General features: G+C 45.4%; 5 protein-coding genes across 5 annotated transcripts; 2 read left to right on the plus strand and 3 right to left on the minus strand.

Moving 5' to 3' along the window:
* Positions 1–3,451: 3,451 nt before the first annotated feature.
* Positions 3,452–3,919, minus strand: N7537_006239 (uncharacterized protein; the record flags this gene model as incomplete). The annotated part of the gene is made up of 1 exon (XM_056897296.1): positions 3,452–3,919. The coding sequence occupies one exon, from the start codon at positions 3,917–3,919 to the stop codon at positions 3,452–3,454; it is 468 nt and encodes a 155-aa protein (XP_056753081.1).
* Positions 3,920–4,837: 918 nt separating this feature from the next.
* N7537_006240 (uncharacterized protein) lies at positions 4,838–5,304 on the plus strand (the record flags this gene model as incomplete). Its single annotated transcript, XM_056897297.1, has 2 exons — positions 4,838–4,976; positions 5,009–5,304. 2 exons carry the CDS (start codon positions 4,838–4,840, stop codon positions 5,302–5,304), a joined length of 435 nt encoding a protein of 144 aa, XP_056753082.1.
* Positions 5,305–6,618: 1,314 nt separating this feature from the next.
* Positions 6,619–8,587, minus strand: N7537_006241 (uncharacterized protein; the record flags this gene model as incomplete). Its single annotated transcript, XM_056897298.1, is given in 9 exon segments — positions 6,619–6,656; positions 6,726–7,109; positions 7,165–7,410; positions 7,429–7,471; positions 7,499–7,659; positions 7,723–7,885; positions 8,050–8,118; positions 8,185–8,261; positions 8,323–8,587. 9 exon segments carry the CDS (start codon positions 8,585–8,587, stop codon positions 6,619–6,621), a joined length of 1,446 nt encoding a protein of 481 aa, XP_056753083.1.
* Positions 8,588–9,457: 870 nt separating this feature from the next.
* N7537_006242 (fungal specific transcription factor domain-containing protein) lies at positions 9,458–11,536 on the minus strand (the record flags this gene model as incomplete). The annotated part of the gene is made up of 2 exons (XM_056897299.1): positions 9,458–11,320; positions 11,375–11,536. The coding sequence occupies 2 exons, from the start codon at positions 11,534–11,536 to the stop codon at positions 9,458–9,460; spliced, it is 2,025 nt and encodes a 674-aa protein (XP_056753084.1).
* A 795-nt stretch (positions 11,537–12,331) lies between these two features.
* On the plus strand, positions 12,332–14,291 carry N7537_006243 (MDR family MFS transporter; the record flags this gene model as incomplete). Its single annotated transcript, XM_056897300.1, has 6 exons — positions 12,332–12,487; positions 12,540–12,636; positions 12,762–13,078; positions 13,129–13,440; positions 13,502–13,919; positions 13,975–14,291. The coding sequence occupies 6 exons, from the start codon at positions 12,332–12,334 to the stop codon at positions 14,289–14,291; spliced, it is 1,617 nt and encodes a 538-aa protein (XP_056753085.1).
* Between the last annotated feature and the right edge of the window lie 679 nt (positions 14,292–14,970).

Below are 14,970 nucleotides of genomic sequence, written 5' to 3' on the forward strand. Positions count from 1 at the left end.
AAGGTCGAGACATTAAGGAAAAAGGAGACATTCTCCTAGATTCTAATTCCGAATAAGCGAGGTATATAGGTACTACTACTAAAGTAGGTATTTATATACAAATTCGATGCTAATAGTATACTAGAGAAGTTCAAAGTAAGAATCTATATTCATAGAGATCTTTAATAGTTGTCTATAGAGGAAAAGAGAGCCATAACACTAGCTGTTAAGACAGCGAGGGCTATCTTTGTATTAGTAGCTGCATTCGATCTAGATATAATATAGAGAGATATAGTCACTATATTTCTAAACTTAGTGCTATAAAGTAAGGTATATACAAAGTGCCCTCTAGGATTCGAAGCATTAAATCAATACTAGCTATTCTATAGAGCGCTATATAGATTACGTATATCACTAAGACTATAGCAGTAAGAAGTAACTAGGGTACTAGTAAAACTAGGCCTTACCCTAGTACCGGAAGATCTATATATCTTCATTACCACCGGTATCATCGTTTTCTTTTATATCGACGATATCATCATTGTGAATCATCTAGATCCTTACTATATAGAGCAAGTAGCTTAGCTAGATAGAGAGATCAAGAAGTAATAGGAATTACGTAAACTAGATATAAGCTAGTTCTTAAATATACGAATTCTTAGAGATAGGGAATAAAAGAAGCTTTAGTTATACTAGGATAGCTATATTAAAAGTATAGCAGCGAGGTATAATTTAATCACTATAAGGAAAGTAGGATCTCTACTAGCTATCGATCAATTGATTCCGTACGATAGAGTGGCGTCACCGAGTCAGATTCATGGTTTCTAGGCCAAGATAGGATCTACTTAATATACCACTACCATCACCCGGCTAGATACTGCAAAAGCTATAGCTAAACTAGCTAAGTTCCTAACCAATCCCGGTCCTAAGTATATTGATGCTATCGACCGAGTCATACAATACCTATACGAGACTAGGTACTAGGCCATCGAGTATGGTTCTAGAGAGACAGATCGTCAAGATCAATATAACAAAAACCACGGTCTCTAGCTAGCTGCAAAATCAATTGAATTTGCAAGCGATATATCGTTTAGAGACAATAAGGATAGGAAAAGCTCCGAGGGTTATATTTGCAAGCTATATAGGGGCCCTATAGATTAGAAAGCAACTAAGCAGAAGACGGTGACCACATCGACTACAGAGGCAGAGCTACTAGCTCTAGCCGAGGTAGGCAAAACCGTACAGTAGTAGCGTCGAGTCCTCTCTATATTAGGCTTCTAACCTAACCACCCACTATCCATTATATATAACAACCAGCAAACCGTCGATTTGTTAACAAAGGAAGGGGCGGCGATGCATACGAAGCTCCGATATATTGATATTAATCGTTGCTAGATAAGATAGGAGGTTAGCGAGGGTCGAGTCAATATTGACTGGGTTCCAACTACGGCTATACTAGCAGATAGCCTTACGAAAGCGCTTCCGAGACAGAAGCAGCATCTCTTTAGAGAGCTGATTGGGATAAGAGAGATCAGTCATCTAATCCGAGAAATAGAGACTGCTTAAAGAGAGTGCAGAAATTGATGGAATTGAAGCCATTGGAAGGCTCAGAAATGAAGGAATTGATAGCTCTTGAAGCCAGGAAATGCAGGCTTTAAGAACTGGGGGGTGTGTCGAATACCAAGTCCGAATACATGGTAGAAACCAGGTAATATACCGGAAACATCATGTGACATTGGGTACCAGGCATACCATACAAAAGTGCATATTACAGTTAGTCATCATGGTCCGCACAGATTGTTGAAATAGCGGGTTTTGTCATTTTAGTTAGTTAGAGTTGTCAACATTGGTCATTTATACCATACATTGTTCGTACACCAGCTTTCCGTCACCATGAATAGCTATTTCCATAAATGGAAGTAGCAACGCCGATCATATAGTGGCTGAAGTCTTGTCTTTTAACACATATATTGAAAAACCAGAGGCTTCCGAATAAAATTCCGTAAGATACTGCTAAGACAGCGATTTCACTACTGGGACAGTAGTCTAACCTAATTATAGACTGCAGCACCCATTTTTCAGCCTAGGTGTCATTTATTATGGTATCGCCATAGTAAAAAACATAGCCTGAACCACCCCAGCCATATAGTACTTCTATGATCTACTCCATGCTCGGCCCCATATTAATACGCCTGAGAAAAAGTCAGCATGGGAGGGGAAGGACACGTCAGCGGCTCGGGGGCGTGTAGGATACTCAGGTGTAGAATAGTGGTGTTCAGGGCATTCAGGTGAATAGGGTGAAGGGGCTGAGGAGTAGGACGGCAAGAGGGGCTTTCCAAAGAACATAAAACATAAAAACACAAAAAACATACAACAGTGAGGATTCGCTGGTGGTCACCCACCCAACTACTAACTCACCGGCGTGTGGCTTAAGTACGGCTGAGCGGACGGGAAGCCCTGTTTTCCACACCCTATGGTCGTATGTATCATGTTATGTGTGGAAGAGGCATATAACATGCAGATAAATAGGTCATGGAAAGGAGAGCGTCGCGGAGTAAGAAGGGTAAGTGGGCTATAGATAGGGTGCGAATCAGGGTGAGAATCACCCAAGTCGCGCGACTACCGCATTGACCCTCCCAACTGAGCTACAATTTAATATGATTGCACAAACTGCTGCTTCCTGAACTCTTTCAATTTCATTCCTAGTCGAAGTACGTAGGAAGCAAATGCTATCACCACTTTGACATAATAAACGTTGAAGCTTGGCAGGTACTCTGGCCAATCATTTCATGTATCCGTTCGGCTAGAGTAACACAAACGGCGATCGCGCGACTCGGGTGATTCAGGTATTACATCAAAACTCCACGTATATCAGGACTCACCCAGCAGGAAGTTAATCTTTTGTAATGAAGATACCGTAGGTTTCGAATACGAAGCAATAGCCATAACGTCTAGCCTGAAAGTTACGGAGCGCAATTTATTAGCAGGTTTCCAACAGGAAATACAAAAACTAGGAAAGTGGCCGATCAGCCCTTTCCACCGTCGCGACCAACGCACTAACCCCCTTAGATGAATAACAACAGAATGTGGTTAGATTATACCCATCCACCTGAAACACTCGACATCTTAGCATATACACTATAGCCGTCAATATGTCCGATAGAGGGAATCTAAAAGAATTCCTTCAAATACTAACAGCTAATATAAACGACGGAGATCGATTAAGAATATATAGTAATATAAAGTGCCCGTAAGTTAAAGATCTAGACATTTATAAATTCTATACTATAATAGCTAACCCTATACCCCTCAAGAGGTTAAGGAGTGAGGTAGATAGGGTAATATATCTCCGCTTTCGCTCCGCCAGACGTTAAAAAATTCAACAATAACAATATAATAACAACAATTGCGTAATGATAGAGATAAGCAAGAGGAAACGGTGAGTAGTAGTGGGAGGGTGACGGTGTCGCCCCTACGCCTGGTGGGAGAGCTGTCGTAGTCTCTCCATCTGAGCCTTTGTCGGGATGGTGTCCATGGTATCACCCACCCACTTATCGATCCAGCTGGTACAGATTTCAACAATTTTAGCACGATCTTTCATCTTCTTAGAAGATGTGTTGGGGTTGGACTGAATTTTCCAGTCCTCCCATTTCTTAAGCGATCTAATATTCGCAAGATAATCAAAGATCCGAATCAGCTCTTTGCTAGCTGAATCAAGCCCTCCACGGGCACAAAGAAACTCCCACCACACATTATAGTGAAATTCAAACGCCGGCTTCCACTGGTCCACCCTCGAGTCTAACTGGTCAACCTCCCGGAGGATCACATCATAGTCGGCAAGGATGCTACCTCCATGAACAGCAGCGTTCCGCTGAGACTTTCTAGTGTTGCTGATAGTCTTCCCAGCCCATTTGTCCAGCACAATTGACCGCACCTCCATTATATAGGCATCGAATGTCCGCTCATATTTTGTAAGGACTTTTTGGACCTCTTCGAGGTCATTGCTTTTAGCCTCCACATTGTTCTATGTGTTCCCGAGGCCACTTTTTTGTGTTCTCGAGGCTCTTTTTCTCATCTCGGATTTCCTTCTCTTGGGCCTCAGCCCTTTTCTGGAGGTCTTGGACAGCCTGTGATAGAGTCTCAAGCGTTGCTAGAAGGGTAGTTCCCTCAATGTTCACGCATGCTTGGCGACTGTCGTCAAACACGACCGGATCTGGTGATAATGCTTGTCGCATTGTTGCAACTGAGTCTTCGCTCGTAAGCCCTGATAGAGTGTAATTGGCTTGGCCCAAGTCTAATTAGCGAATATGATACTATTACTCAAATGTGGCGACTTGCCTCGGGTGGTAAAGCTCGCTGCAATGCGGGGATCGACTGCGGTACAATTTGGCTAAGAGGGTCACGGCTAGTGGGTTTATTCGTTGGGGTTAATGGAGGACGGGATTTCCTGTTACATGCCAGGTCGATCAATGAAGAAAGAGTGCATTCCAACTAGAATAACAAAGCTAAAGAAGAAAGAGAGAGAGAGAGAGAGAGAGATCTGTGGGGTTTCTTATACTAGAGATCTCTCTGCAGCAAACAATCATCTTTCCTAATTAGGCTTAGTAGCAATTGCCCGATTAGGAATAGTGGCAATATGTAGAACAAAGGAAAGAAAGCAAACGAATGTAAGAAGCAAACAAAGGAAACATGCAAACGAATGTAAAGCAAACATACATGTGACAAAGCATGTGATCGCGTAGATCGTGACATTTCCGTCCTTTCTTTTGACGTTTCGTCATTTTAACTGATGCTCTGACTCAGATTAACGTGAGTGGTGTAATTAATGACGTGCATGTACGATAAAAATAGCTTTAAGATGTGGGATCCCAGCAGTTCTGCTGGGCGGCGACGGCAGAACGTAGCCGCTATTGGTATATCGGCGGTTTGGATATCCAGAGCTGGATTTATCACCGGTATTGGATTTAACCAACTGTACCAATCCCCATCGTGGTATAGTGCGTAGTGTATTGCCGGCTCGAAACGTAAGACGACGAGGAGGATGGCAAGCACAAGGGCGAAGACATCCAGGATGCTGCCAATATCCGAGACTGGGGGTGGCGGGTGGTTCTCTTCCAGGCCGAGGTTATCAATCCTAGCGTTCTGTACGGCTGGAAGGCACGCTTTGATTCTATTCCAGAATTCTTGGATTGGTATGCCAGCTGGCTGGACCATCTCGATGCACAGGGGTTGCTTTCTCTGCGGCGCCACTCTGTAGGCTGTGAGACGGACTGCGAGTCGGACTGTGAGGATCATGCCACAGGGGCCTATGCAGAGAATTGCTAGCCTACCAGCTTAGTCTCTTATGTAATATTCAATTGCTGAGTGAGTTTAATGATATACCGTCATCACTTTGCCTCGATCTTTGCAGGCAGTTCCCCTGGATATCCTTGCTCATGAAATCTCTCGAAACCTTGGAAGTACTCGACGTGTGGAAACCTGCGCTTATCCACGTAGGGACGCTCATTTACAACGATATCACTAAGGTCATGTAGGTGGTTATTGTGTTCCATTCCTGTCGCCAGTCTACACATACCAATCGCAATGAGCTAATTCTCCCCAGGCATATTTCTGGATTCTGTGATCCTGTGATGATCAAGCCTGAACCATTATCGGACGTTACCTACGCATGTTGGGGATTGGAGAAGCCATCTGATAGGCTGGGCTGGTATCTTGATAGCAGTGACTGGAAATGGTAATTACTCCGGACAGATATGGCTTCTAGACATAAGGTTATTTTCCTACAAACTAAGTGCTTTCAATGGAAAAGCCTTACTGGGGCTCTGGCACCTCTGCCGGATCTCGCCGAGGTCCAAGCCACCGTAAAGGACAATACCGGGTGAGGCGGGACCGGTTTATGTGCTACAAATGCGGCTGCTTGGGCCTTGGAGCGCCCTATGGAGGATCTGATCCCTACAAACACAACGCCCCTACCGCTGCTAACTACCAGGACATGACTCCTCTTCTAGCTTTGGAGTCACTCAAGGATCAGTCAAACCTGGGGACAACTGGGCACAGGAAGGCTAAAATTGGTTCAATGCCATGTTGATAACCCCTTTCCATGCTATCATCAATGGATATCCGGAGCAAGAACTCATGAGGATAATGCTGCTTTTGAACTCCATTCCAGACTTCAGGTTATTTTCGCCTCTACTGCTCCCAAATTGTTGCCAATAAACACTGCGCCTAACTTGGTTTATTCTTAAAGGCAATCTACATCGGAAGAGTTGCCAAAGAGTATGTATTTGAAAAGAGGAAATTGTATGAGTAGGAGTCCAGATCTCCGGTAGGATTGCTTGTATCATGAAATAGCTTTTCGACATACATTCCTAGTCTATCTCGGGTAGAGTTAATCTCGGGTAGAGTTAAACGAACCTTGATGTCAGGCTGGCCTGCGACATGGCATGTTGATAAAACACTGGTATAGACTTGAAACTCCAGATTGGGAACCCCTAAAATGAATGACTGGGAGTTTTCCTCCTTCTTGCCTTGCTTACGTATCGTGATAATGAATCTGAAACAGCTATTCTTTCAAAATTTCCAATAGCCTTCTGCCCCATGATCTTTTTCTTGTCTTGTCCGGATCTTCAGAGGACCATGTTAGTCTATCAGGGAAGTGAATTTGATCCAATGATACCCTGAAGGAAAATTTGAATGTAAGTATCGACTGTTATTTTGGTATGAAGCGGGAATGACTGACCATTTACTCTTGAACCACCATTTGTACCCAACGAACATCAGGAAAAACACCGGAATGCTAATATATGAAGCGATAAACGACTTATAGTTGAAAGGCGCCTCGAATACCGTGAAACCTTGAATCAAGAGCAGGAAAATATTGAAAAAGAAGTTGCTCCAGTAGATCAAAATGTGACCCGGCGCTTTGAAAGGGAATGATTTAACGTCAATACCTTGCTTCTTTGCGGCAGCGCGAACCCTAAGCTGGACAAATGTGATAGCAGCCCAAGCAATATAAGCTGCTGTCCCGCCAAAGGAGGTGAAATAGGAAAAGAGGCTCCCAGCTGTTGTTTGCAAGGACATCAGACCTAAGAAGCCCCACATATTTGAGAAGATGATTGCCGGGTATAGGACTGGACACGGTATCAGCTTCTATCAGAGGGGGAATAAAGGGAAAAATTAGCTGACCTCCCCTAGCATTTGTTATTGCGAAGAATGAGGGCGCTTTTCGTTTCAAAGCGAGAGAGTAGAGCGTTCGTGATTGGATGTAAATAACTCCATTCGCAGCGGAAATGAAGGCAATGAGGATGATGGAGTTGACAAAATGTCCGGAGGACTTCCATCCAGCAAGTATAAAGCCAATAGTGAACGGAGACGATGCCGTTTTAGAGGCTGGATGCACCAGATCATCCGATGTTGAGGGACAGATCAGGCCTTGAAAAAATGACATACCAATGAAGACGAACAGGATACGGTAGAGGATAGAATTGGTGGCCTAAACAAAAATCAGTGTCAAACTTACGCTAAAGGCCACATTTTCACCCGATATACTCACACGAGGAACATCGCGTTGAGGGTTTCTAGACTCGCCCGCGGCGACAGAAACAATTTCAGTTCCAACATAGTATGCGGCGGCCAGAACAAATACTTGGCCGAATCCGTTGATTCCATTTCGGATTGGACCTAACAGAATGTCAGACTCGCGAGTCAATTCCCTTGGGATTTATCCAGTGCAAGAATACTCACCATAAGGTTCTTTCCAGTATGTGAATCCGACATACCCATTCCCGAACGCACCAGTATCGGCAAGAATCGAAATGAAGAACAGCACGATCAGCGACAGGAACTTGAACATGCCGAAATAGTATTCAGTCTCTCCATAGAAATTCACCCCAAGGGTTGTTAAAATCTAGAAGAAGACGAAGAACAAGATGTACCAAGCCCAAACAGGGATAATGGTATCGGGAATCCAGAATTGAAGGAAGACCGTGGCGTTATTCCAATCTTTTTGACTCTATTAGTGTGAATATCATTTCTTGCTTGTTGATGACACTCACCCGATGCTAGAAATACACTCCACATGAAATAATAAAGCCAAGATACGGCAAAGCTGAAGGCTGGATCCACGAATCGATCACAGTGCTGTATAAAAGAGGTTAGCAAGATGTTCAGATGGTTGAGATTAGCATTAGCTGATATTTCATATACCTCAACAAAGCCACCATGAACTGGAAAAAGTGTAGCAATCTCTCCAACACTTTGCATCAAAATCCACACCGAGGCTCCTATAGGTTCTGTCAACCTAGTGAAAACATTGGAATGTATTTATGATGGCAAACAACTCACCCACAATAGAAAATCCAATCAAGAGCCCCAATGGGCCAGCTTCGTAGATTCCATAGCCTAAGCCATAAAAGCAACCTGGTCCGATAATACTCCCTAGGGCAATGATCATAAATTGACGACCCTTAAGCCCTCTTCGTAGGCCATCCTCGATCACGTCACCAGAAATATCACGATGGGGTTCATCGCTGTCTTGCACTTGGGTGATAACAGATGCTTGTTTTGACGCATCGGCCTTTGTTTGAACCGGAGATGACAAGCCAGCCATCTAGACAGACAGTGATTGAACCTTGAAAAATACTAACGTGTTAACCAGAGTTGTCTGTTATATAGCCTCAGAATCCCCAACAGATAGATTGGGGCATTAGCCGAGCACTCCAGCTAACTCGTTTGCATCGCTTGAATGGGATGCTAAGTGCGCTAAGCTAAAGTAAACAATTACTTATCATAGGTCATTCATCCCGTTTTGGGGAGTCCTCATATCCTTATATATCACGCCATTGAGGAGTAGAATCTGTTGCAGATAGATGCTGCAACGTAGCAAAAGTGTGCGCTCTGCCCCTAAATTCCCAAAATCAGTTTTTCTCCAGAACTTATCTCATGGAAAGACAAAGAGAAAACAGACAATAGAACACCAACATGCGGGATCGTAGTTTGGTAAAGTCTGGAATTTGGTCAATTATCACAAATGCCGACATGTCAGGCCCCCTTCAACGCAATTAGCGTCATCAAACACGCGAATGACGACCTCGGCAGACTATTGACGCCATACAGGCTTACTCGTACCCTAATTCTCGCCCTTCTATCCATGTAGTGTAGACCGGCGCCTTTGAATTTCTCAAGAATTCCTTATAATTGCTCTTCATTCAAAGTCCAGTATCTTTGATAAAGAATTACAGAGGGTATAGACGTCTGATTGAAAGTTGGAAAAGAAAATTGGAAAAAGGGGTTAAACTTGCAGATATAAGGATAGATGGCCTTTCTAACTAATATAGACATTATAGTACTTTGCACAATCTTAGGTGACATGACAAAGACGACATTTGCCTTGTAGATTAGCCTATATTAAGACTCTGAGAATCAATATTCACACCAAGCAAATGAGGAAAGCTCCTAGAGTTTTATCAGTTATCATTATTCATGGGGAAATTGTAAAATTCCATCCTTCAGTGTCAGTACCATTTAGCGGCTCCCTAGCTCCGCTCATCAGCATATCAAAGAAGGCAGTGTCAAGTCCTTGGAAAAGCCATTCTTCCATGCCAGCAGAAGCATCCGGGAATGCATCTTCTGGCAGTGTGAAAACATCTCCAGACGCGGCCTGGGAAACCTGCCCCCCATGCTTCCGTGCTGAAGATGCCTCCACTGCCTGCGCGGTTCCTCGTGAGGCTGCAGCATCGGGTGCGACTACATCAGTAGGTGTATGATGGTTGGAGACTTGTGGTGTTCTGACATGGATAGACCCAAAGCCACCAATTGTCACGCCCTCATGGGGAACCTGCTCCTGCTCTGCGTCGAAGGGCGTAATAGAAATACTGTCTCGCGCAATTCTGATGGCACCAACGTACGGCACCTTCACTACCAACACGTTTTGGTCGTTTTCTTCACCGACATCCGAGTACTTCTGTGCAGGCCCCGCTTCAATATCCAACAAATGCTTAAGAAGGGCAGCACATTTCGCTGTGAGGACATCCTCATGTAGCTCCGACACGGATTCCATACACTCGAGAGCCCGTTCCACTGTCGCCCGATCTCCAACTCGGTGGTGTACAAGTAGGTTTTCCGTGCCCTTGTTACAGTGGCTCAAGATGTGAGCCAGCATCAGTGTCATACCAGCAATCAGAGCTATAAAATCGCCCATCCGACAGCCGGCCGTGACTGGGTTGAACGTACGGATCGCGATCTGTCGGCTCAAAATCTCACGACTGGCGCTTGCACAGGCGATTCTCGAGTACACCCTCTGCGAGGCATGTCTTGGGTTTAGCATATATGGCAGATGGAGCTGGTTCACCAAAGAGTAATAAAACACATGGTCCCAAGCTCGTCGAGTTTCCCAGAAGGCCTCCGCCGAGTCTACTTCGAGACCCGCGAATTGCAATGGCCGCCAGAACGCAGGAGGCCATTGCTCAATGGCCCTCAATAGTTCTTGATCCATCTCTTGAGTCATATCAAGTGCTTCTTGGGGTGAATTCTTCTGATTACGTTCGATAATTTTGGGTACCATATCTGGAACGAATATAGGCAAGTTGCCGCTCTCAACCCTGGGGATTGCGAAACTCGTACCGCTGGTGCTTGTGGGCAGACCCAGTAGCAAGCACAGAAATTGTTCCGTGGAAACCACACAGGCCCACATGGCCGCAGGATCAAGATCGCTTTGCTGGTTGACGACTTTGAAGCGATAGTGGCCTGGTCGATGCAAGCCCAATAGCTGTGCTGTCATGACAGCACGGCGCATTGTGATCCAGGCTCGTCGGATGTTGCCGCGATCTATGTGATAGAAGCCTTCAAGAATGAGGTTCTCGAGAGCCTCCAATGTGCCAAGCAAGACGTCATTCGTATTTACTAGATTGATGACGGAGTCTGCTAGCTGCTCCATAATAGCGCGATGATGCTTGGTGAGGCCAGGTATAGCTTTTGTGGGAGACAGATGTTGCAACCCTACTACGAAAAGCAGCATTTGCCTTGCCAACAAGATTGGGTGGCTTTCCGAATATAGGAGATTGGTTGTTGGTATTTGTTCTTGGGCTTTTTCGCTTGGCCACGAGCTGCATAGTTCAAAGCTAGATTTGTAGCAAAAGATTGACATACTGCTGAGTCTTTCGATGAGGATTTCAATATCTTTCCGAGGAGGGAGAGAACTTCGTAGGGCTTGAGTGATGCTGGGATATGCGGAAACCTCCGAAATGGAGCCATGACTAGACACTGGGGCTGGTGGCAACTGAGGTGTCGGGAGTTGGCTTGATGATTCTTGAGTAGTCTGTAGGCGACTCGATAAATTCTTTTCCTTTTATATGCCATTAGTATATAGCTGTGTAACTATGTGAAGATGCTGACTAACTATGCCATGCAATGACGATGCTGGTGTTCGGTGAATTGAAAGGGGAGTTGATGGTAAACATCCAACAGTGGCATCTGATCGAGAACGGACACCACTCTCGCCCACTAGCCGTGTATTAATAGCAGCGTCTTGCCCACTATCTCCTGTGTCGCTCTCAGCCATTTCTGGTCTGTTCAAGATTACTTGACTGGTGCATTTCGTGCCTCGACGATGGCAAGTGATGCAGATCGCGCCATCTAGTGATGAAAAGGTACACTTGACTTTTCTCTGCCTACACTCCCAGCAGCTGTGTGTACCTTTGCGAACCTTTCTGCGCTTCGGTGCGGGTTCGTCCGAGGGAGCCACCATTTGGTGCGTAAGCTGTCGCAAGCTGTGACCGTAGCAAGAGAGTCTAGCCTTTGTCCGAGTGCAGAAATGTGTTGATACGCTATCAAGAAGTTTGGGCCGAAATGATTCGTACTGGAGATGTCCGAGGCGCTTTTCGGTGTGGTTGCCCCTGGGTAACTAGTTAGTTAGATGTACCTCCCTGCTGACAAATGGATAATCGTCCGAACCGCCTTCGGACGATTCGGACGATTCAGCCGAGATATGCACACGCTTAAGGGAACGTGCAACTCGCAAGAAATGCATATTTATTCTGCTGTTCGCGGTATCTTGAAGATATTGTTTGTCTTAAAAGAGTTTGACTCTCTGTCCTTCAGAGTAACACAATGTATGAATACGACTGATCAGGTACATCTCCTTCCGGGCATTTTAGAAGATTGAACGGGGCCGAGCTTGATTCGGCCGAACTAGTGACACACCTTGAGTAACTCGGAGATGTGGCATGTAGGCCTGAGTTTGTTTGTTGCGGCTGGAGTCCGTCCGGAACCTATATAAACAGACTATTTCTTTCGTAATATGGAAAGGGGCAATCTTTAATATTGTCATATCACCGTTTTGCAAACTTGTTCAACAATGGACAAACAAGCCATCATCTCAGAGTCAGGCGGCATTCATGTCACCAACGACGACGCAAAAGCCCATGCAACTGATGAATATCCGCATGGTGCCCGCCTGGTTGCTGTTGTGCTTTCACTCATGCTGGGAATGTTTTTGGTAGCACTTGACAACGTCAGTCCCCTGTTTCGCGATGCACCACACAGCTAATCAAGGCTATCAGCAGACCATCCTCGGCACGGCCATTCCCAAGATAACGGACGAATTCCATGACCTGAACAAAGTGTCGTGGTACGGGTCAGCCTATTTGATGACATATGGCTGTGGTTAGTTATATGGACAAATTCGTTTCTAGATGGCATATTAACCTTTTACGCAGAGCACCTCTTTCCTTTCCATCTACGAATGCTCAGATACATGGTCATTACGAAATAGCTAATTATTAAAGCCTTCCAATCAACCTGGGGAAAGTTTTTCAAGTACTTTCCGATCAAGCTTTGGTTTCTTGTTGCTGTGTTCATTTTTGAAGTGGGCAGTCTCATCTGCGCCGTGGCTCAAGACCCTACAACCCTTATAGTCGGCAGAGCTATCGCTGGCTTCGGCGGAGCTGGAGTTGGCGTGGGAGTTTTCACGATTATCGGGTTCGCTGCACCTCCTGAGAAACGCCCACAACTTTTGGGCTTTACTGGAGCAACCTATGGCATCGCCGCGGTCTTGGGACCGCTTATCGGCGGTGCTTTCACTGACAAAGTGTCATGGCGCTGGGTAAGAAGAGAGGCATTGAAGTATTAGTGCTATAACTAACCACTTAATAGTGCTTCTACGTCAATCTGCCCATCGGGGGACTGGCTGCCGGACTGATATTCTTGCTCTTCAAGGCCCCAAGTAGCGCAGCCCCGGCAAAGGCTACACCTAAAGAGAAGCTCTTGCAAATGGACCTCGTCGGTGCAGCTCTTATGATGGGATTGATCGTTTCGTTTATCCTTGCGCTTCAGTATGGCGGACAAACACATTCCTGGCACAGCAGCCAAGTTGTAGGACTGCTGGTCGGCTTTTGTGTGCTCGTTGTGGTCTTTGTGGCTTGGGAAATTTACCAGAAGGAACGTGCAATGATTGTCCCACGTCTCGTAAGCCATTACGCAATCCCCATTCTGCCCTGATATGAACTAATTGCCAAAATCGCCGTAGTTTATGAAACCTTACATTTCCGTGGGCTCCATATTCATGTTCTTCTTTGGCGGCGCCTACTTCATCATCCTTTACTATCTTCCGATCTATTTCCAAAGCGTCTATAACAGCAGTCCAATCGGATCTGGTGTCAAGATGCTCGCCTTCATTATCCCGCTAACCATCGCTGCCATCGTACAGGGATTCGCGCTATCCAAAATCCGCATTGTACCTCTGTTCTGGGTTTTAGGTGGCGCTTTAGGAACCATCGGCTGTGGCCTGTTCTATACTTTTAATACTGAAACATCTACTGGCAAGTGGATTGGGTATCAGATTATTGTTGGCTTCAGCACGGGCTGGTCATTCCAGACTGCCATTTCAAACGCGCAAGTCCACGCGTCACCAGAAGACATGTCACAGGCTACAGCTATAGTCAATTGTGAGTCCTGAACTTACTGTACCTTTCACCAGTTTTCTCCTAACAGTAGTGCTAGACTTCATGACCGTTGGTGGAGCTTTCTTTCTCGCAGCAGCACAGTGCGCCTTCAACAACCAGCTGATTCAAACAATTGCCATAAAACTCCCCGAGATCGACCCGGCGGTAGTTACTGCGACCGGTGCAACTCAAATCCGCGAAGCTTTTACAGACTCACAAGTTTCCGTCATCATCGATGCCTACATGGTTGGTCTGAAAGCTGTCTTTGCAATTACTATTGCCGCCTTTGGTATTGCCACCGTCATTGGCTTCTTTGGCAGCTGGAAGAAGCTCCACAGTGATGAGATGAAGAAAGCGGCTGGTGGCGCTGCATGATCATCTGCAGATTTTTGACATGTCTGAATAGGAGTCAGCATCTCAATGGTGTTTTTAGAATGATGGGCGACCACCTTGTTGTTGGTGAATGGGTTGCATTTCGCGACTCAGGTTGTCAGGTTTGGAGGTCTAGAGTTGCCTATCACTCGGTGTACGGACTTTTGATGCAGTGGGTGTATTAGATTTATTATATGTATAGAACCTTTAATAAGCGCTACCGCGTACCTTCTTTTCTATGGGAGCGAATATTATCACAGATCTAAATGGATCAATAATTTCCAACCCAACTTTTTGATATCACTTATCCGGCTAGTATGCGAAGGTCGACGCGACTCGGGTTGCAGGTTCTTATAGATCGGGTAAAAAACACATCCTATACTATGAGGTCGGTAAGGAGTCGATTCCTAATGGACATACAACATAGTTGCACAATAATAACTACTAATACCTTTAACATAGATTCACCCCCGGAGCCCTGCCGCCCCGGCACACGAGTCCTTAGCTATGAAAGGGGGCGAATAGTAAATACCCACATCGGTAATCTTTCACCGGCAGTAATAGCCATAGAGCTAAGGTCTCGAGCCACACTTCGTCGTCCGTAGTGGTGGTGAACCGAGAAAGAGTCTTGGTAGGCGAAGAATATCTAAAGTAGGGGCTCCATTATTGTCGACATCTATAT

The sequence above is a fragment of the Penicillium hordei genome (genome assembly GCF_028827395.1).
Source record: "Penicillium hordei strain IBT 12815 chromosome Unknown utg000003l_segment0_segment0, whole genome shotgun sequence".
Classification (NCBI taxonomy): Eukaryota; Fungi; Ascomycota; class Eurotiomycetes; order Eurotiales; family Aspergillaceae; genus Penicillium; species Penicillium hordei.